Source organism: Pelodiscus sinensis, chromosome 30 (assembly GCF_049634645.1).
Source record: "Pelodiscus sinensis isolate JC-2024 chromosome 30, ASM4963464v1, whole genome shotgun sequence".
In the NCBI taxonomy this organism is placed as follows: domain Eukaryota; kingdom Metazoa; phylum Chordata; order Testudines; family Trionychidae; genus Pelodiscus; species Pelodiscus sinensis.
The window spans coordinates 12,258,343-12,281,875 of record NC_134740.1 but is presented as its reverse complement, the minus strand read 5'-3'; the positions used below and the strand labels follow the sequence as shown (position 1 = coordinate 12,281,875).

General features: G+C 45.7%; 2 protein-coding genes across 2 annotated transcripts; both read right to left on the bottom strand.

Moving 5' to 3' along the window:
* Positions 1-10,834: 10,834 nt before the first annotated feature.
* Positions 10,835-11,767, bottom strand: LOC102449254 (olfactory receptor 5G9-like). The gene has a single exon (XM_006135651.2). It carries the CDS (start codon positions 11,765-11,767, stop codon positions 10,835-10,837), a length of 933 nt encoding a protein of 310 aa, XP_006135713.2.
* Positions 11,768-21,930: 10,163 nt separating this feature from the next.
* LOC102449011 (olfactory receptor 5A1-like) lies at positions 21,931-22,869 on the bottom strand. Its single transcript, XM_006135650.2, has one exon. It carries the CDS (start codon positions 22,867-22,869, stop codon positions 21,931-21,933), a length of 939 nt encoding a protein of 312 aa, XP_006135712.2.
* Positions 22,870-23,533: the final 664 nt, after the last annotated feature.

The window sequence follows — 23,533 nt, the reverse complement described above, 5'->3', positions numbered from 1 at the left end:
ATGAATGGTAAAAAGTGGAAATCCAGAGAAAAGCACACACAGACTGAAGAAAGACTGTTTGTTTTTTTAATTTGTACAAGCAACAGAACGCCTGTTTGAGAAAAAGTAATAGAATGTTACAGTTAGGGTTAAGGTTAAGGGTTAGATATAGAGTTAAGGTTAAGGTGAACGTTAAGGTTAACATGAAGGTTAAGGTTTAGGGTAATCCTTAACTGTTCTGTTCCCCTCTATGAAGCATCTGCATTGGCCACTGTTGGCAGACAGGACACTGATCTAGATGGACCTTTAGTCTGACCCAGTCTGGCCGTTTTGATGTTCTAAATCAGAAAGGCTTTTGTTGCTCTAACTCGAGCACATTTTTTAACACCCCTCAGGAGATGGGTTCTCCCTGGGTTGTGCTGGAACGGGGTTTCCAATTAGCCCTCTGACCTACCAAGCTGGGCCCCCTCTCACACTGCGCTGCTGTGGAAAGCCGCAAACCTGCTGCCCATCCTACACTTCCTCCAGCCTTCGCACAGTGGCTCCCTGACTTTCCACTGCATGAACCAACAATAAAGAAGCTACGGTCAAGATCACCACCGGCTCCTAGCCTAGGACTCCAGAGCTGTAGTGCCCTGTCAGCTCAAAACACAGGCCGGTAGAAGTTACTTACCCGGTTTGCCTCTTCCTCTATGTGGTAGGGAATTTACACACTTCTGTTAACCAAGCTGAAACATTTCCCCAAACATCTCAGATAAGGCATCCTGGAGAAACCACAAACAATTTTATTAACTACAACAGATTGATTTTAAGGGATTATAAACAGACCAATGCAGAATTATAGAATCACAGAACACTAGAACTGGAAGGAACCTTGAGAGGTCAACCAAGTCCAGTCCCCTGCCCTCATGGCAAGACCAAGCACCGTCTAGACCATCCCTGACAGGTCTCTGTCCAACCTGCTCTTAAATATCTCCAGTGATGGAGATTCCACAACCCCCCTAGGCTATTTATTCCAGTGTTTCACCACCCTAATTTTTCCTCATGTCCAACATAAACCTCACTTACTGCAGTTTAAGCCCATTGCTTCTTGTCCTATCCTCAGAGGTCAAGGAGACCAAATTTCTCCCCTCCTCTCTGTGACATCCTTTTAGATACCTGACAACCACTGTCATGTCCCCTCTTAGGCTATGTCTAGACTGCAAGCCTCTTTCAAAAGAGGTTTTTTCAAAAGATACTTTCGAAAAAGCCTCCTTCAAAAAAGAGCATCTAGACTAGGCATTCTTCCTCGTAAAATGAGGTTTTCGAAGGTCAAAAAACTGCCACGTTCTTCCGATTTACTTTCGAAAGAATGTGGAAGCAGTCTAGATGCGGGGGAAATTTTTTCAAAAAAATACCACTTTTTTCGAAAAAACTCTGTAGTCTAGACACAGCCTCAGTCTTCTCTTCTCCATACTAAACAAACCCAGTTCATTCAGCCTTCCCTCATAGCTCATGTTTTCTAGACCTTTAACCATTTTTATTGCTCTTCTCTGGACCTTCTCCAATTTCTCCTAATCTTTCTTGAAATGCAGTGCCCAGAACTGGACACAAAACTCCAACTGAGGCCTAATCAGTGCAGAGTAGAGCAGAAGAATGACTTCTCGTGTCTTTTTGAACACCAGCAAATAAACAAGAAATGCCAGCTAAGATTAATACACTGGTTAGACGGGCTGTTGTCAGCTGACGGTCAGGGCAGTGTGGGTGTGTGTGACACCCAAGTCTTTAACTGCTAAGACACAAGGTCTCGTCGCAGCGGGCAGCCTAGGAGGCTGAAGGGAGCCCCGAAAGTTTAATGTCTGTGTCTTTACTGCTAGGACCGGGGTCCCGTCGCAGAGGGCAGCCAGCAGGCCAACAGATGCCCCTTTATTTATAGGAAGATCTCATTACACCTCAGATTTTAGCTGCTAGGATACAGAATCCCTTCGCAGCAGGCAGTCTAGGAAAGACTGAGAGATGTCCCAACGGATCTGTCACCTGGGAGTGGCACGATCCAAACGCCCAAGCTCTTCCTATACCTGTCCCTTATGACCGGCTGAAGTTTTTTTAAATTGTGCTTGGTTTTGTTACAGCAACTGAAGGAGTCAGGTTAAAGCTTAAACAGTTACAGGTTTATTAAAGAAGCTTATAAATTATATGGTTACAATGGTTATTGCTCTATTTCTTAACTGCTAGCAAATATAGATTTTAAAAATGGTTACAAAGAAAGTAAAGATAGAAAATAGAAATAATGGTACCAAGTGACAGCTTAATCTTTAAAGAGCTCTAACACTATGTATATATACTTAAACAAAGGACCACATCCAGGTACAATTTTTACCCCCTTCTGTGCCTCTCGACTCCAGCGTGTCAGGCCAGGGTCGGTCCCTCAATACCTCGGAAAGACGAATACGAGGTGGGCGTCCCCTCTGGAACCTCAGGAGGCCAAACACCAAACTCAACCAGCAGATAGGTGGTAGATTGACACTCAGAGTAAGTGTGCTGCTGGACCCATCTTTATACCCCTGGGGGCCCGTATTCTCTTTCTTATTTTAAGATGCCAAATTGTACTGGTCCGTTTTGTGGCGCCAGTTCTTACAAGGGAGTTTCAAAATAATTTACACTTGTAAGAGAGGAAGATAGCTAAATTAGGAGTGCCGGATGTTCTTTGCTGGGCGGGAGATTCCTCCCTTCACGGACGGCTGTGTGTTCGTATCAATATGGGTTAAGTCAAGTGCACTCCTCTGCAGCCTCTTGGTCAGCGATTAGTTTGACCACCCTCTTATCTCTGCTTACAGTTGTCCATGGTCACTGAGCCAGCATATCTAAACCTCCTGCTCCAAGGTTTTCAAAGATCAAGCTGTTTTTACTGCTCTGTGTGCCCTGCATGCTTTCAAGCAGACATAGATGGATGTTAAAACGGGAGTTCATGTCTGGCTACAGCTGTAAGTGAACAGTTTCTCAACCTGACTGTTGATACCAGCCGTCTGGCAAATTCTCAAGGCACAGGCTGTATTTGCTTTGTGGTTAGTTTTCTTGGGTGTATTTAAACAGGCTAGAAATACCTTTAGCCTTGGGTCCAGCACTTCTCCCACTTCAGTCTTTGCTCCTCAGGTCTTTGCGGAAACCTTGTGTGTGAGGAGTGAAAAAGGACAGATGAATTAACACCTCGTCTTATATAGCTTTGGTTTGCTTCCAGACTTGGTTCTCCAAACAGTTTGTGGAAAAATACAGAGATCCTCAGATAGAGTCCACGGAATTGGGACCTGGTCACCTGTCCTTGTAGAGGCATAACAACCATTAATGATAAGCTCTGTGGACTTTTCTCAGGAAGGCTTGCCAGGTGGGAAATCAGCTTCTCCCAAGGGCTGTTGTTTTCCCCAAATGGCCAATTACCCTGAACAGGCCCTTGCCAAAGAGTGGTCTAGACAGAAAACATCTCGATGAGTGGGAGTTACTCATTTTTAAGCCCCTTTGAAATACAGACACAGACTCATCATTTCAGATACAAAAACAGCACATGCACCTAAAGGCGATAATCTTAGTCAGCAAATCATAATGTTTCAATGATGCCTTACATGACCCGCCTTGCCCAAAATTCACCATTAGTGCTATAAATGTATAATAACTAGTATAATTACCGGGCGTTGCTCGGGTCCTTAACTGTGATAAGGTTTCTTTTTTAAATAAAAGAAGAATGTATCAATTTTATTTAAATGATTGTATGGGGGTTGAGCAGTGTGTGTAATGGTTGTATAGGGCGGGGGGTTGGGTGCTGAGGGAAGGGGAAGAGGGGCACCGGGCTGTGGGTGGGAGTGCAGCAGTCCTGGCAGAGGGTTTGAAAGAGGCCTCTACCCCCGAGCTTACTCCATGACTGGAAAAAACAGCCCAGCCCCAGCCTTCCCCAGGACTCAGGCAGAGGAAGGCCAGCCCCTCATCTTTAGGAGATAAGGCTGAGTGTAAACAAGGCATCCTGGCCCTGGTCTCCATCCCCACCCCAGGGCTCACACTGGGGCCAGAGAAAGCAGCCTGGCCCTGGCCCTGGAGGACAGGCAGGAGGGCTGGGAGTCATGGCCTGACCTGGCCCATCCCAGAATTTGGGCCAGTGCCAGGGCCAGGAGCCACAGTCCACCTTGGCCTCTACCTCTGGAACACAGGCCAGGGCCAGGAACCATGGACCAGCCCCTACACCCACAGCAGATGCTGGAAGAGCTGGGAACCTGAGAAGCAAGGCAGGGGAGGGAGGCTGGAAGACCAGCCTGGCCCAGCCCCCAACCCCCGAACCGAAGTTAAGGCTATTTCGAAATAGCACGTTCACACTGAGTGGACCCTGAACCGAAGTTAAGGCTGGCCGGAATCACGGCCAGCAGAGCATCAGATTAGGACTTAGTGTGTGGGGCTGCTGCCTGAGGCTAACTGAGCTCCGTGCCTAAAGGGACCCGACCTCCACCCCGCACAGACAGTTCTCAGGGTTCCCCGCTTGCTTGTCTACCTCGATGAGGGACAGCAAAGCAGTCCTGGCTTGGAGTGCCCTGAGTGCCCACACTCGGGACACCACAGCACTCGGCCACATGGAGACAGAGCTTCCCCATGGCACATCGATGCATTTCATGGGGTCGTTGCCATCAGCCCGGCTGCACTTGCTGCAGGCTGCCATCCGGGGGGTCCATTGGGGGGCTGTCAGGATCCAGGAGGCCCTGCAGGAGAGCGTCCATCCCAAGGAGCCCTAAGAGCCACCCCGGTCCTCCCCACCAGGGGCTTGTGCCCCCTTCCTCCCTCACGTCCTTCCACTTACCCCTCTCTAGCTCCCCTTCCTGATGTCAAACAAAAGACATGTATGTTCAAAAATAGAAACAAAACGGGCGGGGGGGAATGAACCTCTGGGGAGACTGGGAAAAGGGGGTGGGAGAGGGGAAGAGAGAGGGTGGGAGAGGGGAGGAGGAAACCTGGGAGAAGGGAGCTGGAAGGGGGAAGCAAGGGGAAGAAGGGGAAGGGGAAGCTCAGGACCCAGGGTTGGGGGTCTCGCCGGACCAACTTGATTTTCATGCAAACCTGCTCCTGGGTTCGCATGTGGCCTTTGGTGGCCAGGCTGGCAGCTATCCTGCCATAGGCGGCCGTTTTCCTCCATCTAGTGCGGAGATCATGGACGTTGGGGGCATCCCCCCAAACCTGAATAAGGTCCATGATCTCCACCCTGGACCAGGAAGGCGCCCGCCTTCTCCAGCCCCTGCCAGGCTCCTGGGAGCTGGCAGACTGCTCCTGGGGAGCGGTGGAAGGCTGGCTGCCAGTGGTTTGCTGGCTCATGTTTTGGGGCCACTGGGTCAGGGGCCCTGGTGGCCACTGCTGGCTCTGGGCTAGCAGGCTTGAAGCTGGCACAGGAACTGTGGTCAGGCTCTACCTTTTTAATGTCTCTGGGGCTGTGGGAAAGGAGACTTAATTTTCCTGGTTGTACCCAGAGTGGCTATCAGGGCTCCCTGGGAAGGGCTGGAGGCCCCCTATTTCGAATTAAGTGTCTACACAGCACTTACTTCGAAATAGCTATTTCAAATTTGGCGTTACTCCTCGTAGAATGAGGTTTACCAAATTCAAATTAAGCGCTCCGCTATTTCAAATTAAATTCGAAATAGTGGTTTGCATATATAGACGCTGTTGAAGTAAAGTCGAAATAAGGGCTGTTATTTCGAATTAACGTTGCTGTGTAGACATGCCCTCGCTGTCTTATGACCATCAACTGGATTGTTGCTCTAACAGACCCGCTTCACTTCTATAATCACAGAAGTGATGTAATTACATGGTATAATTCCTAGAGTTGCATGGTACAACCAAGCACCCATTTTAATATTCTCATGCCCACTGTATTCAAGATTGGCTCCTGTCTCTTCTTCAGCTCCCAACATTTGCCTCTCTGACAAAATATAGACCTAATTACACTCTTATATTTCAATCTGATAGGCTTATTGGAAACGTAAGTGTTCATTTCCATATTCACATGGGGTAGGTCTACACTGTGGTGCTATTTCAGGATACTTCCGGTATCCCGAAATAGCTGTTCTGCATCTTTCAAGCAAGCCTGTTATTTTTCAACGTACGGTGGGCTCTCTATTGCGACGTCCCTGTAATCTTCAAGGAGTAAGGGACGTTTCAGAATCGTGGGTTCTTTTGAAATTCGGTGCTGTGTACACGGTGCCAAATTACAAAATAAGCTATTTTGAAATAAGATTGAAATAAGATACAGAATTTGCGTAGTTCAAATTGCATAGCTTCTTTCAAGTTAAGGGTGCAGTGTTGACATCCCATGGTGTTCTGTTGGGATTGAAAGTTTTATTCTTTTTATATTTGTATTTTAGGATTTATAATGTATTAATGTAAGGTGACACCTTATCACATTTGATATTTTATCAAACTAAACCCTTTAGTAAGTTATATGTAGTCCTTTACTTATTAAACTCACTAAGCTTTAAAACAAAGAGACAGAGTTTGGGTGTTGTTTCTATGGGTATGTCTAGTCTACAGGGTTTTGTCGACAGAAGTTTTGTCAACAGATACTGTCGACAAAGCTTCTGTCGACATAGAGCGTCTAGACTACATCCAGTTCTGTCGACAAAGCAAGCTGCATTGTCGACATCACAGTGTGGACACAAAGGACAGTGTAGATGCAATAATGCCTTCTATCGACAGAACTCTGTCAACAAAAGGCGTTATTCCTCATAGAATGAGGTTTACATATGTCGACAAAACTGCTGAGTTTTTGTCGACGTTATGTCGACATAACTCAAAGGCAGTGTGGACGCAGGTATAGTTTTGTCGACAAAAGTCCACTTTTGTCGACAAAGCCCTGTAGTCTAGACACACCCTTAGTTAATAAGATTGGAGGAATGCTGAAGGCTGAAGTCTTAATTGTTGATTTACAAGGCCTTTTTGCTTTGCCCAATATGAGATACTGTTGTATTATGCTTTTTCTTTTGAAGTCCTTGTAGAGGATTGTTTATGTATGAAAGTGGTATGTGTGCATCGAGATAAAGGTGTGAAGGTCATTCAGATGGCCAAGGAAGGAGGGGCAAAGCATGGGTGAAGAAAAAGAAGACAGACTGATCAGCGTCAGAGGAGCCATCAGTAACCACCAGTGCATACCCATGGTCAAGGAGTGATCAGATTGGCAGATTGACGGCTTTAAAGTAGAGCTGGCACCCCTAAAAGATGATTGATTATAGGATGAGCCTTTGGAGATGTTTTGAGAATGATTGACATCAACAAGATAACACATCGGTCACAGACTGACACAGCGAAATCCATAGACATCGACAGAGTAAAGGATTATAAATGTAGGGTGCTTTGCTATTGCTGCGGAATAAACACGCAGTCTGATTTACAGATTCAGGTCGGACAGAAGCGTTTACTGTGATCACGGGAGAGGATGCAAAAAGACGTACTCTGCCTTAACAAGAAATCTCAGAGTTCATATACCTTTGTAATTCCCGTGAGCACATAATGGAATTTAGCAGAAAACTAGAACCATATGTACTTAAGTGGTTACATCTGTTAGTTCTCAGTGAGTACATTTTTCTTATTGGCAAACCTTGCAGTTTCTTTGCTGTAACTCAGCTCACTCAGAAGGCTCGCTTCTGATGCAGCACTCACCACGTATAGGCCCAGTCCTTTGACCAAACTTTCAAGCCTTGTATGGCCTGCATCTACAATATGGAATTTTGGGTTCGTCTTGCCACTAACTCCAGGAGCACAGGATCAGGCAACCGACAGAGCCCGGCTCCCTGTTTGTGATCGATCTGGCTGGCCACTAGATTGATCCAGACTCTGGACTAGTAACTATAACATCGTCTGGTGGGACTGTGTGTGTGTGGTGTCTGTGTATGTGAATGATTGAAAAGCATATGTACTGTTGTATTCTCACTAAATGCGGTGTACTGCCCTTTCCTCTATAAAAGGTCTTGTGTGCTTTGTTTAAGCATAACAGTTATTCTATTCAATGTTTTCCCTAGAGAACAGATAAAAGTCATGATTACTCAGAGTGAAATAAGCATAGCCATAGACCACTGGATCATGGATCATTGGGACAATGAAAATGTCTAAGGTTCATCCAGCAATCATTTTCTATTTGCTGTAATCTATATTTAACAGGAATGCTCAACTCTACCCGGAAGTGACTCTTATTCATGAGGTACTCATTAAAAGCAATCTTTCGGGGGGATTCATAGACTCATAGAATGATAGAACTGGAAGAGACTTCAGAAGGTCATCAAGTCCAGCCCCCTGCTCTAGGCAGGACCAATCCCAACTAAATCAACCCAACCAAGGCTTTGTCAAGCTGAGACTTAAACACCGCTAGGGATGGAGACTCCACTACTTCCCCAGGTAACACATTCCAGTGCTTCACCACTCTCCTAGGGTACGTCTAGACTATAGGCTTTTGCCAACAGAAGTTTTGTCGACAGATACTGTCAACAAAGCATCCGTTGACAAAGAGCGTCTAGACTACATCCAGTTCTGTCGACAAAGCAAGCCGCTTTGTTGACATGAGAGTGTAGATGCAAAGGACAGTGTAGATGCAATAACGCCTTCTGTTGACAGAACTCTGTCGACAAATGAGGTTTACCGTCGTCGACAAAACTGCTGAGTTCTGTCAACGTTATGTCGACAGAACTCAGTGGTAGTGTAGACTCAGGTATAGTTTTGTCAACAAAACCTTGTAGTCTAGACACACCCCTAGTGAAATACTTTTTCCTAATATCCAACCTGGTCCTCTCTCACCACAGCTTGAGACCATTGCTCCTTGTTCTGCCATCCATCACTACTGAGAACAGCCTCTCTCCATTCTCTTTGGAATCTCCCTTCAGGAAGCTGAAGGCTGCTCTCAAATCCCCCCTCACTCTTCTCTTCTGCAGACTAAATAGACTGAACTCCCTCAGCCTCTCCTCCTAGGTCATATGCTCCAGCCCCCTAATAATTTTGGTTGCCCTCCGCTGGACGCTCTCCAATGTGTCCACATCCTTAGCACTAGTGCTATTTGAAGGTTATTCCTGAACGTTCTCCTCTGATGGTGAAAAACCATCTTCTAATTTCCACCTTGAAATTTCTTCATGGCCTGTTATACCCATTTAATTTTGTGCCAACAAGGCAAAGACAGTCGACTGATAGGATTTTCTCTTTGCTCTCCCTTAGTTCTTTACATGCAGACAAAAGCAGAAGACCAGAGTTCAAAGTGCAGGCAATTCAGGATTTACTGGGGTTAGTGAAACAAGAATATTTACACCTCTGTACTATAGTCCATTTTTTTTACCTCTTCTTCCTTCCTCTTCTTAACAGGAATAATTGTATCTATAGTGCCCTATCTTGTCATGACCCTTTTCAATGTATAGTCATGTTCCTTTTGGGTGGGTCTTGAGTCTGGGGGCTTTGAAACCTCCTCTTGCGTAGCCTCGTGAGGGGTGAAGAATGAAATCATGTACTAGCCAAGGCCTAATTTTTCTTTAGCTTTTAGTGTTTCTCATGCCTCTCTGCTTTGCCCTTCCTAACTTGATTGACATTGGCTTGGGAGAGGGGTCAAGGTATCCTCAACTGCATGCCTATATATTACATGGCCACCATCCCTAGCAACACTAACGCTCTTCCTCGCCGTTTCTCACCCTGTCTGATTGTGGGCAGATGCAACACTTTGGCTATGTCTAGACTGCAGGCTTCTTTCGAAAGAGGCTCTTTCGAAAGCATCTTTCGAAAGAGTCTCTTTCAAAAGATCGCGTCTAGACTGCAGGCGGATCTTTCGAAAGAGCAATCCGCTTTTTCGAAAGAGAGCACCCAGCGAGTCTGGATGCTCTCTTTCGAAGACGGCCTCTTTACATTGAAGAACGCCTTCCTTCGAAAGAGGAACTTTCAAAGGAAGGCGTTCTTCCTCGTGAAACGAGGTTTACCGCCATCGAAAGAAAAGCCGCGTTCTTTCGAAATAATTTCGAAAGAACACGGCTTGAGTCTGGACGCAGGGGAAGTTTTTTCGGGAAAAGGCTACTTTTCCCGAAAAAACCCCTGAGTCTGGACACGGCCATTGTCTCTGTCCTTTGTTTACACATGTTAGTAAGGCTAAAAAGTATCAAAAATCAAATGGGCAACCAAACCCTAGAATTCTCTCTCAGGCAAATAATACTGATGTTACTATCTTGGACCTCCCCCGTAACTTTCTTCCCAGTGGTTTGGCTAGCCAAATGGAAAATGGCAGACTCCAACTTTAAAGCCTGGTCTACACTATAGTGGAAGCTTGACCGAAGATAAACCAATCCAGCTATGTTAATTATATAACTGGAGTCAACCTACCTTAAATTACCATCCCCACAATGGGAAGTTGATTGGTGAAAATGCTCCCATCGGCTTTCTTTACTCCTCATAAGGAGCAGGAATACCAGTGGTGACGGGCGTACCTTTTGAGTTTGTTTTAGTGGGTCTATACTACACCTGCTAAATCGAACCCCAGAAGTTTGACCGGGGCAGCTTCGATCTTCTGTGTAGTGTAGATGTGCCCATGTGTTTGAAGAGGAGAAATGATTTAAACACCTCTCAGATGTGTTCCAAGACCACTGAAATATGGGAAATCTCTCTCAGTTTTCCCTGTTCAAGTCCCCTTGATACTTTAATCCCAGTTTAATCTACTTCTTCTGGAGTAGCTATGATGATTTACAAATGCTGAGGATCTGGCCAATTGGTTGCAATGGATCCACATTGATATACACTACTGGAGGACTTGGCCCAAAGGGTCAATCAAATGTCTGAACTGAGAATGTTCTAAACATTGGAACGATGGTCTCTCTAAAAAAAAACCACAAGAACTTTCAAGCTAGTTAAGAAACCTGAATTTTCCTGATATACTCCTTAGGGCAGTTTTCACCTCCTTGTTTTTCAGGCTGTAGATGATGGGGTTTAACATAGGGGTCAGGATGCTGTACTGGATGGAGAACATTTCATCCAGAACTGCAGAGGAGATGGATCTGGGTTTCGTGTACTGTAAAAAAGCTGTCAGGTACAACAAACCAACCACAATCAGGTGGGAGCTGCAGGTGGAGAAGGCTTTCCGCCTGCCCTCGGCAGACCGCATCCGCAGGATGGTGGTGATGACGTAGATGTAGGAGATAAGGGTGAAGAGGAAGGAGCTTGAGCCAAGTACGACAACAGAAGACAGAAGCACGACCTGGTTGACGAGAATGTCCCTGCAGGAGAGTCTTAACAGAGGAGGCAGCTCACAGCTGAAATGCTGGATTTCATTGGGTCCACAAAAGTGCAAGTCAAGGGCAAAAACAGTGTTAATTAAGGCGTAAAAGAAGCCTGTGGTCCATGCACCACTCACCAGCTGAACCCAGATCTTCTTGTTCATTGCGTCCACGTAATGCAAGGGGTCACAGATGGCAGCATAGCGGTCGTAAGCCATGGCTGAGAGAAGGAAAACTTCCGTGCCAGCTAAGAGGAAAAATAAGAACATCTGGGAAAGGCAGCCCCTGACCGAAATTGTTTTAGACTCCACCAGGAAGTTCATCAGCATATTGGGAACTGTGACTGAGGAATAGCAGATGTCAACAAAGGACAAGTGGAAGAGAAAGAAATACATTGGGGTGTGAAGGTGAAAATCAACTTTTATTAGCACCATCATCACTATGTTCCCAAGCATGGTGACTAGGTAAATAATGAAAAACACCACAAAGAGGAAAATCTGTATCTGACGGTCACTAGAAAGTCCCAGGAAGATAAATTCAGTCACCGTGGTTTGGTTTTCCATTGATGTGTAGTCAGGGAAACTGTGGCCTGGGAAATGAGAAAAAAATGTCAATTGAATATTTATGATTAAGATAAATACGAATAGAATGTTGATACAATCTGATCAGTAGCATGAAAATAAAGAGAACCCTATTCCTTCCTGTGAAAAGAGTGCTCTACATAGATTGAATTCAGAGAGAGGATGGAAGGATGGAAGGATGGATGGATGAACAGACAGAGAGGTGGGTGAGTGGATGGCAGCATAGCAGTCAAAAAGGCAAATAGGATGCTAGGAATTATTACGAAAGGAATAGGAAATAAAACAGAATATCTTACTGCCCCTGAATACTGTGTACAGATGTGGTCTCCTCACCTCAAAAAAGATATTTTGGCCTTGGAAAGGGTTCAGAAAAGGGCAACTAAAATGATTAGGGGTTTGGAACGGGTCCCCTATGAAGAGAGGTTAAAACGACTAGAGGTCTATAAAATCATGAGTGGTATGGAGAGGGCGAATAAAGAAAAGTTATTTATTAGTTCTCATAATAGAAGAACTAGAGGACACCAAATGAAATTAATGGGTAGCAGGTTTAAAACGAATAAAAGAAAGTTCTTCTTCACACAGCGCATAGTCAACCTGTGGAACTCCTTGCCAGAGGAGGCTGTGAAGGCTAGGACTATAACAGAGTTTAAAGAGAAGCTAGATAATTTTATGGAGGTTAGGTCCATAAAAGGCTATTAGCCAGGGGATAAAATGGTGTCCTTGGCCTCTGTTTGTCAGAGGCTGGAGAAGGATGGCAAGAGACAAATCACTTGATCATTGTCTTCCGTCCACCCCCTCTGGGGCATCTGGCTTTGGCCACTGTTGGCAGACAGGGCACTGGGCTAGATGGACCTTTGGTCTGACCCAGTACAGCCATTCTTATATTCTTATGATGGAATTTGTTAATTTGAAATAGACAAAATGTCTGCATATACAGATGGATTTAGAAATCAAACTTTGCCATTATAGATGTCCAATACCCAGAATCAACCCCAGGATTCACAGATGGGATTCACTCGGCTGGGATGGTGGGACAGACTGAAGAGAAGTTCCTCTATCTCTGCTCTTGAAGCTGAAGCTCAAGAAATAGACCAGAAATGGAGCATTCCTATTGTATACTGGGTCTTTCTCTTGCAGAATAAGCGCTTTAGCTGGGAGGCGATAGGCGAGTTATTCATTTTCTCTCTCGCTTTCTACATCATCCACTCCTTCTATCCTAACCTCCCTTTATCTGGCCCAATAATTTTGTTGGGACCACAACAAATTTCCAGCAGTAAAGGATCTGGCCCCGTGACACCAAAATAACTGTATGGTTTATACCGACTGGGGAGCTGGTCCATTAACACTTTGTTTATTAGATTCCATCTAGTGTTTTAGACTATGTTTTTGAAAATTTAATTTAATATCTGTAGTAACTTATTGGGTTCATTCCTATTAAACTCACTAGTATCGTAATAGTAGTAGTAGTAGTAGTAGTAGCTGTAGAAGAAGAAGAAGAAGAAGGTTGGATTTGATAACCTTCTGAGGTCTCTTCCAACCCTAATCTTCTAAGAAGAAGAAGAAGAAGAAGAAGAAGAAGAAGGGATGGATTTGATGCCTTCCTGAGGTCTCTTCCAACCCTAGTCTTCTGAGATCCGAAGAAAAAAGAAAAAAGGTGGAAAAAACAATACAAGAGAAAAGAAAAAAAGTAAGAAAAAAGAAAAAAGAAAGGAAAAAAGGAAAAAGAAAATAAAAAAAAAACAAAAAACAAAAAAAGGGAAAAGAAAAAAAGAAAAGAAAAAAAGAAAAGAAAAGACAAAAAGAAAGACGTAAGAAAAAAGAAAAAAGAGAAGACGAAGACGAAGACGATGATGAAGAGGAATGTGCCCAGCAAATATTCTCCAGTCCGAATGAGAACATGTTGAAAAGAGACAGGAATTCAATGGCCTTTTTTTCCTACATCACTTAAGCTCCTATGAAAAGCCACCTTTGATTAATTGATTTGTAAAACTGAGTGTCACATTTTTTTCTGCCCTACTGGAAGCAAGTGACTTTTTTCCTCCATTTTAATAGTCTCACTAATGTCCGATCTTTGTTCATGTCCAAGGTGACTCTAGAGACAAATTAACCCTTTCCTCCATTATCAGACCCAGAGAGACATACCAAAGCACAGAACATAAGAACGGCCAGACTGAATCAGACCAACGGTCCATCCAGCCCAGTGTCCTATTTGCCGACAGTGGCCAATGCCAGATGCCCCAGAGGGAGGGATCACAACAGGTAATCCTCACGTGATCCCTCCCCTGTCACCTACCTCCAGAGAAACAGAAGCTAAGGACACCGTTCCTACTCATCCTGGCTAATAGCTATTGATGGACCTAACCTCCATGAATCTATCTAGCTCTTTTTTGAACCCTGTTAAAGTTCTAGCTTTCACCGTATCCTCTGGCAAGGAGTTCCACAGGTTGACTGTGCACTGAGTGAAGAAAAAAAGAGATGTAGCTTGTAACAGAATATAAATGCTAATGTAAACACATTCTGTGCAAGGGAAGAACTCATAGTGGAGAGAAGTAAATAGCTGGATTTATCCAGTACCGGTAGTTTTTAACATAACCATAAATGGAGCAGGGAAAGGGCTAAATAATTATGTAGCAATTTTGTCGAGGATACACAATAATTCAAGATAATTAAATAGAAGGGAAACTCTGAAAAGTTACCAAGGAATCTCAAAAAGAGAGTGACTGGGCTAGAAAAAGGCAGATGAAGTTAAATGCTCATAAAGGCAAAGTGAATCACATTGGAGAACATATTCTGAACTAGACACGCAAGCCTGTCTCCATTACCTGTTAGCCAACCAGACTGAGCTCTTCAAGGCTTTGCCAATAGTTCCCTGAAAATAGCTGCTGAATGTACGACAGCAGTTAAAAAAGCCAAGGCAATGCTTAGGAAGCGTTAGGAAATGGTGAGAGAAAAAGTCTCATGATGCCTGTATGTAAATTCATGGTGTGCCGACACCAGGAGGTTCTGGTAGTTCCATCTCAAAAATGGTATACAGGAAGTCCCCGGGTTACGTACAAGATAGGGACTGTAGGTTTGTTCTTAAGTTGAATTTGTATGTAAGTCGGAACTGGTACATATTGTAGGGGAAACTCTAGCCAAACATTTCTCCAGAGCTCAGTTTTATTCTCCCACACCTCACTTCCCTCAGTCCTTTATTCTCAAGCTGAGGTGTCTGCTGAGAAGAGCCGCTCCGCGTCTCCCTGGTCTGCTGGGGGGGGGGGGCGCTAGCTCCGTGTCTCCCTGGTCTGCTGGGGGGGGGGGCGCTAGCTCCGCGTCTCCCTGGTCTGCTGGGGGGGGGGAGGCGCTAGCTTCGCATCTCCCTGGTCTGCTGGGGGGAAGCAGCTACTTACACCCCGTTTGTAAGTAGGGATCCGATGTAAGTCAGATCCATGTAACCCGGGGACTGCCTGTATTCAAATTGGAAAAAGCACAACCAAACTGGTTCTGGTATGGAATAGCCTCTGTATCGGGTGGGGAGGGACATTTCAAAGACTGGGACTGTCTGGCTAGGAAAAGTGTTGACGAAGGGGGGATATGATAGACGTCTAAACCGAGTGACTGTTGTGGAGAAAGTGAATAAGGAAGTGTTATTTATTCTTCCACATAATGCAAGAACTAGGGGTCGCCCGATGAAACTAACAGGCATCAGGTCTACCAGGGACACTGCAGGATGAAAAAAAAGGTTCAGAGAATAAGACAGCGAATATCTTATTGCCCTTATGTTAAACAATAGGACACGCACATCTTGAATACTGCGTGTAGATGTGGTCACCTCACCTCAAAAAAATCTCTTGGCATTGGGAAAAGTTCAGAAAAGGGCAACAAAAATGATGAGGGGTTTGGAATGGGTCCCGTATGAAGAGAGATGAAAAAGACTGGGACTTTTCACCTTAGAAAAGAGGAGACTAAGAGGGGATATGATAGAGGTCTATAAAATCATGACCAGTGTGGAGAAAGTGAATAAGGAAAAGTTATTTACTTCTTCCTCTAACATAAGAACTCGGGGTCACCAAATGAAATGAATAGGTAGCTGGCTTAAAACAAACAAAAGGAAGATTTTCTTCACACAGTCAACCTGTGGAACTCCTTGCCAGAGGAAGTTGTGAAGACCAGGACTTGAACAGGGTTCAAAAAGAACTAGATAAATTCATGGAGGAAAGGTCCATCAATGGCTATTAGCCACGATGGCTAGGGATGGTGTCCCTCGCCTTTGTTAGAGGCTGGGAATAGGCGACAGAGGAGGGATCACTGGATGTTTCCCTGTTCTGTTCACTCCCTCTGGGGCACCTGGAATTGGCCGCTGTTGGCACACAGGACACTGGGCTAGATGGAACTTTGGACTGACCTAGTATGGCCGTTCTTATGTTCACAGAGTAGTTGTTAATGTCTCGGTCCAAGGATATTTGAGCAACAAGGTGGGTGAGATAATACCTTCCACGGGACCATCTTCTGTGAGTGAGAGAGAACTGGGGGGCAGGGGGTTAAAAGCATGTGGTCTCACCCACAGAAGTCGGTCCAATTAAAGATTTTACCTCCCCACCTTGAATCTGTGTAAGCAGACTGCTGTTTCCAGGTGGCGAATCTGGTTGTTTGAAATGAAAAGGGTAAAATGAGATTCAAGCGGAATAAAAATATGAGTTAACTCACCTGTCGTTTAACGGTGGCTCATAAAAATGGTGAGCTCATTCCGGCACGAGGTTTTCTCTTGCTGTCGTCTCAGTCCATTTACCTCTCAGCTGATTGGTTCGTCTGTCTGTCTGCAACCCAGTGTCTTAAGATACCAATTCCTCGTTACTCCCGACACTTAAATCTGACAAGGCCGATACCGTTATCCCTGCGATTGGGGCACAAAGCCTTTCTTCATCTGAATCCTAGACTAAAAACAGATTCCTAAGAGCTGTTTAAATGCCGTCTTCTCCCTCCTGGGACAAGATCCCCGACGTTCATTTTCTGTAACAAGCAACCAATAACACCCGTCTGGGTCAGTCCTTAAACAGCAACTTACCAAGCATAAGAAAGAGAAGACTGAAGCTTGGATTTCCAAACGAACCCAAGGGATTGAGGAACCGAATCGCAGTGACAGTCAATAACAAAGATGCACATTTAGGCTCTAATCTGCAGAGCTCCCAAGGAGCAAGACACCCCAGAAGCAAATAACCTCATCTCACCAACGTTCCTTGGAAGATGCTAATGAGTGTGGGAGGAGCAAATAGACTGTAGGCGGTGGTGGGGGGGAAAGAGTTATTCTTTGCAGAGGTGGACAAAATTCTTTTTTTTACACAGAAAGGCTATGTCTAGATGATAGGGTTTTTTCGAAAAAAGTGGCCTTTTTTTGAAAAAAAAGTCACCTGCGTCTAGACTGCCATTGCGTTCTTTCGAAATGAAATCGAAAGACCGCGGCAGTTTTTTTCGACAGCGGTAAACCTCGTTTTACGAGGAAGAACAGCTTTTTTCAAAAGACCGCTTTCAAAAAAAGGCGTTCTTGAATACAAAAAGGGCTCTTTTGAAAGAGAGTGTCCAGATTGCCTGGCTGCTGTCTTTCGAAAAAGCAGATCGAAAGTGCCTAGATGATATTTTTCGAAAGAGCTCTTTCGAAAAAGCCTCTTTTGAAAGAGTTCTGTAGTCTAGACATACCCTATAGTGTCTTCACCAAAAAGGAACCAGTGTTGGCTAAGTCTAACATGACATCTCAACATATGGAAACCTAAGACCCACTCTCAATACCTGTAACATATTGGTTGGGGTACTCGAATGGGGGAGAAACTCATTCACTTCCCACCTCTGTCTGCTGTGGACAAGAGATGTGTAGGTAGGTCTCCCATCTCTTGGGAAAATACTTTAATCTTCAGGCTATAAAATCAGTTAAGGCGGAACTTTCTTAGCTTTCCTGTTGAAGCTGTTCACAGTGTCTAAATCGGTAGGAGACACTTTAGCACAGCAGTAGCAGAGACTATGGTGCATGTAGAATGGATTTCCATCTTGCATGACCCCTTCTGAAACTTGCTACCTCCACAAGAGTCAGTAGAGGAGGTTTTAGGTTTCCTAAAATCCTCAAAATTGCAACTCCCTGTTCTACTCCAGACCATCCTTTGTTACTTCTTTTGTCCCCAGGTTTATAACCCTTCAGTAGAAGCGTACCCGCTTCTGTTCTTTGGACATGGCCCCACCATGGTGGCCGTCTTCTTCTCAACTGATGCAAGACTGCAACTTTCTGGGGTCATATAAGCATGTCCTTGCTTATGAGAATACTGAGCCATTGAATCATAGACTCATAGAATCTAGGGCTAGAAGAGACCTCAGGAGTCACTGGGTGTGTCTAATCTACATGGCTCCATCGATGGAGCCATGTAGATTAGGCTGATCGGCAAAGGGAAATGAAGCCACGATTTAAATAATCGCGGCTTCATTTAAATTTAAATGGCTGCCACGCTGAGCCAACAAACAGCTAATCAGCTGTTTGTCGGTTCAGCGCGCTAGTCTGGACGCTCCCGCGCTGACCTGAAAGCCCTTTATCGACCTCCCCATTATGCCTCCTAGGATGAGGTTTACCAGGGAGGTCGATAAAGGGCTTTCATGTTAGCAGGGGAGCGTCCAGACTAGCGCGCTGAGCCGACAAACAGCTGATCCGCTGTTTGTCAGCTCAGCGTGGCAGCCATTTAGATTTAAATGAAGCCACGATTATTTAAATTGCAGCTCCATTTCCCTCTGCCGATCAGCCTAATCTACATGGCTCCATCGATGGAGCCATTTAGTTTAGACACACCCACTGGAGTCCAACCCCCTGCCCAAAGCATTCCTCCATTATGTTCACAGTGAAAACTGACTATTTCCCCCTCTCCCCAGCTGTTTTCGGTGGATAAGTTTCAGCTCCATATAACAGAGTTGCCATTGCTACCAGACTGAATACTCTTCTCTTAGTTGCCACATGGACATCCTGTTGCCCAGACTGAAGCCTTAGAAGATGCTAAAATGCCAATGACACTAGACTGATCATTATGTTTCACTTCTTCGGATAGAGACCCTCCTGCTGTCAACCAATTACTCAGAGATAAAACCATCAAGCACTTCAATGTCATCTACATGTTGAGGGTGGGAGGCCCTCCACATGTGAGGGCGGAGGCAGGTATGAGCGGGGGTGGGACAGAGCTGTCTCCCCAGCAAATGCTACAGCAGCCCCTCTGGCTGAGGGGGGCAGTTCCCCATTGAGGGGGGAGGAGACAGTGATTCCCAAGCAAATCACAGTCATTCATTTACATTTTATAGGAAGCATGCATGGCTTTCATCATTGTAGGCTGGGGAGTTTTACTTAGCCCTTGGTCAATAGTCCTCATACTCAAGAACCATAAAAAACGAATCTTTAAATAGTACACCTCCGGTCACCAAATTCAGTAGGAAGCTTCCTCTTACCTGGACTAAATGCAAGGTCAGGGTGTGGTTGTGCCAGGAAAACAGGAAGTGCCAGGAATGGGACTGGTTTCCAAAACATGGAAAGGGAGGGGGCAAAGGGAGGAGTGATGTAATACGCACAGTCACCACCAGGGGCAGCGCGCGCAGGGGATAGCTATACTGCAGTATAGACCACTGGGGCAGCTGCACCAGTAACAGAGTGGCCAGCTGGGGCCTGGGCTCTGCAATGGAGCAGGCACCTGGCCCCCCTGCCTTAAAACAGTGCTGGGGGGAAGCACCCACCCACTCACCACCCCACGGGATGACTCCCACCTCCGCCTACAGGCCCTGGTTCCCCCCTATGCTCACTCCCCCCAATCTCCCTGCCTGGGTCCCATCAGTCCCATCCAGAAGCCCCTTGCTCAGCAGATCCTGGGGCCAGGAACCAAGGACCAGCCCCAGACAGGCTGCAGGTGGGAAGCTGCACTTGATTGCACCTCCCTTAACCAGGACTGGGGACATCCGTGGTCTGGCAGAAGCACGGATGTTCCTGGACCATAGAGTCCAGGTATAGGGAGGTCAGGGCATGGGGCAAGAGCAAAGTGGGTGGGGGAGACACAGCTGGGGACCCAGTGGCAGGTGGCACTGAGGGGTGGGTGGCACAACAGGGATTTCTGGGCCTTGTGGCTGGGCAGTAGCAGGAGGCAGTGGTTCATCATGGATCATATTGGGAGGGACCTCCCTGGTCTGGCAAATCCCCTCATTCCGGACTGGTCAGATCCTGAGGGTGCCGGACGAGGGAGGTCCAAGCTGTTGTAGTGTATTTTTGAGACATCACATTGAAATGAAATTCCATCCCCTCCAAAAAAGGAAACATTTTTCTTCAAACGTCAGATTTTTCCAAAAGAAAATTTCTACCCTGGTTATGACGCCACTTTTTCCTGCTTAATCTTCAGAATTGACAGAGCAGGAAGCATCATTCCTGTGCTTAAAAAATTACTGTCCATCAGGGTGATGCTTAATTGGCAGGGGCCCTGCCAAAGCAAGAAACGGAAGAAGCTAAATCATGGCATTTTCCAGGCAATCAATGGTTTCCAGGGTTGAATTTTGATGAGGAAGAGGGAGATGGATTTTCTTGAGAATATTCAAATTTCTCAACCATCTCTATTCATCCCTTGTGAAAGAAGAACGTCTCCCTCTGAAACTGAGTGGTGTCTTCCTTAGCTGGGCTGCATTCGGTCAGTAGCAGGCCGGCATGGGAAGAGATATGGGACCTCCAGGGGAACAATAACATGATTCAGCTAGGGGCAGGGATGGAAGAGATCAGGCATCAATGTCTTGTTCTCCACTGGGATGGGTTCCCTAGGGAGGGGGTGGAATCTCTGTCCCTAGAGGTGGTTAAGTCCTGGCTTGACCAAGCCTTGGCTGGGATGATTGAGTTGGGGTTGGTTCTGCTTTGGGCTGGAGGTTGGACTCGATGACTCCTGAGGTCCCTGCCAGCCCTGGGATTCTAGGATTCCTCTGACTTTCTGGCCATCTTTGGGCATGTTAATGAGACTACATTTTATCCTTCATATAGAAAAAAGACCAGCATTACGCAAGTGACACGCACTTACAGCCAGGGCACGTGAAGTGAGGTGCATATGCATTGCTCAGATCTTTGCCATCGAGAGCCACGCGCTCCCTCTGCAGCCAATCACAGCGCTACTACAATTCAATCAACGTGCCCTAAAATTCTAGGTACACAAGCACAATCAACAAAACTACCCTGTCCCGGAATATCGTTTTGGGTATGACAATGTTGAGACCCACGGAGATGAAGGACGGCCACTCCTTTGGCCCATTTACTAACCTGGGTTGCCCAGTGCTGATCTTAACTCTTTTGAAAATTCCAGGTCATGGATTGATTCTTCATTGACACCAGACCACAGATCTATCGGTCCCATTTTGATAACAGGTGGATTCAGAGGCGTAACTTTATTAGAGAACCAATATCCTCAGCTGGCATATACCAGTGTAGCCCTGTTTTATCAGTGGAGCTAATCTGCTTTCCACCAGCTGGCTGATTTTCACCATGGAAAATGTTTAGGGCCTGCTGTCCTTGGGGAATAAACTCTGAATTCTATGTTTAGGGCTAAGCTTTTTTCCAAGGACAGCAAAAGCGCAGATTTCGGAATAACCAGCCCGTTATTTTGAAATAAAGGGCTTGAGAGTGTGGACGTTCCACTTATTTTAAAAAAGGCGGTTATTTCGAAATAACTCCCTTGGTCTGTGTCTAGACTGCATGGTTTTTTCGAAAAAAGCAGCCTTTTTTAAAAAAAACTTCACCTGCGTCTAGACTACAGCCGCATTCTTTTGAAATTAAATCGAAAGAACGCGGCTTTTCTTTCGACGGCGGTACTCCTCATTTCACGAGGAAGAACGCCTTTTTTCAAAAGTGCTCTTTCGAAAAAAGGCATTCTTGAATGCAAACAGGGCTTTTTCGAAAGAGAGCATCCAGACTGCCTGGGTGCTCTCTTTCAAAAAAGCGGCTTGCTTTTTCGAAAGTACTGCTTGCAGTCTAGATGCTCTTTTTCAAAAGAGGCTTTTTTGAAAGTATCTTTCGAAAAAGACTCTTTCGAAAGAGGCTTGCAGTCTAGACATAGCCTTCTAGACAAGGGTGGAGATACCTAATGGGACTCTCCAAACATTAGTTACCCACATTTTTTTTAAAACTAAGATCAGCAGTACTTGAGAAACATGAATTTCCCCAACATTTTCCCTATGGCTGTTTTCACTTTCTTGTTTTTCAGGCTGTAGATGATGGGATTTAACATGGGGGTCAAGATGCTGTACTGGATGGAGACCATTTCATCCAGAGCCACAGAGGAGATGGATCTGGGTTTGGTGTACTGGAAGAAAGCCGTCAGGTACAACAAACCAACCACCATGAGATGGGAGCTGCAGGTGGAGAAGGCTTTCCGCCTGCCCTCGGCAGACCGCATCCTCAGGATGGTGGAGATGATGTAAATATAGGAGATGAGGGTGAAGAGGAAGGAGCTTGATCCAAGGATGACAACAGAAGTGAAAAGCACCACTTCATTGGTGGTGGTCTCCGTGCAGGACAGATGGAGCAGAGGCGGGAGCTCGCAGCTGAAATGGTGGATGTGATGGGGCCCACAGAAATGCAGCCGGAGGGACAAAGCCGTGTTCAGCAGAGCATCTGTGAACCCTATGGTCCATGAGCCACTCACTAGCAGAACACAGGTCCTTTTGCTCATGGTTTCTACGTAGCGCAAGGGGACACAGATGGCTGCGTAGCGGTCATACGCCATGGCCGAGAGAATAAAAACTTCAGTAACAGCCGGGAGGAATATGAAGAACATCTGGGCAAGGCAGCCATTGGCAGTAATGGTTTTGTGCCCCGATAAGAAATTCACCAACATCTTTGGAACAACAGCTGAGGAATAGCAGATATCGACGAAGGCTAAGTGGAAGAGGAAGAAGTACATGGGGGTGTAAAGGTGAGAATCAGCCCTTACCACCAGTATGATCACCCCATTGGCTAAAAGTGTGACGAGATAAACAATTAAAAACACCAAAAAGAGGAGCATCTGCAGCTGTGGGTCATTGGAAAATCCCAGGAGAATAAACTGAGTCACTTTGGTTCTGTTCTCCATTGGTGCTGACCTGTCTGAGGAGAAAAAAAATAATGCAATTAACATGAGTAAGCACACTGAAGTGGTCTGTGGAACTCATCCGATCAGTAGGATGGATATAAAGCAAGGCCGAGTGCCTCCAACACAACGTGTGTATTTTAGACAAAAGGAGCTAGCTACACAAAAGGACTTCGGCAGCTGCCTACCACTGTAGGCGCTTACATCCCAGAATCTAAGCCCCATTGCACATTCAGAACAACCCTGTTCAGCTGTGACCCCGATGACAGACTTTTCCAGTATCTCCTTTGGAAGCTGTTCCACTGTGGCTAAATATTAAAAATTGGAACACAGGGACTGTAAATTTGACATGATGCACCAGCGGGAGATTGCCTTCAATTGTAGAACCATAGACTCATAGAACACTAGAACTGGAAGGGACCTCGAAGGTCATCAAGTCCCGTCCCCTGCCCTCACGGCAGGACCAAGCACCAATGCCGGCCTATAAAGTCATTCTTGTTCTTACTGTTTCTCTATAGCCCTACATCTATTTAATCATAGAATCATAGCATCTTAGGGTCAGGAGAGACCTCAGGAATCATCGAGTCCAGTCTCCTGTCCAAAGCAGGAGCAACCCCAACTCAACCAACCCAGCCAGGGCTTTGCTAAGGTCAAAGTATATCATGTC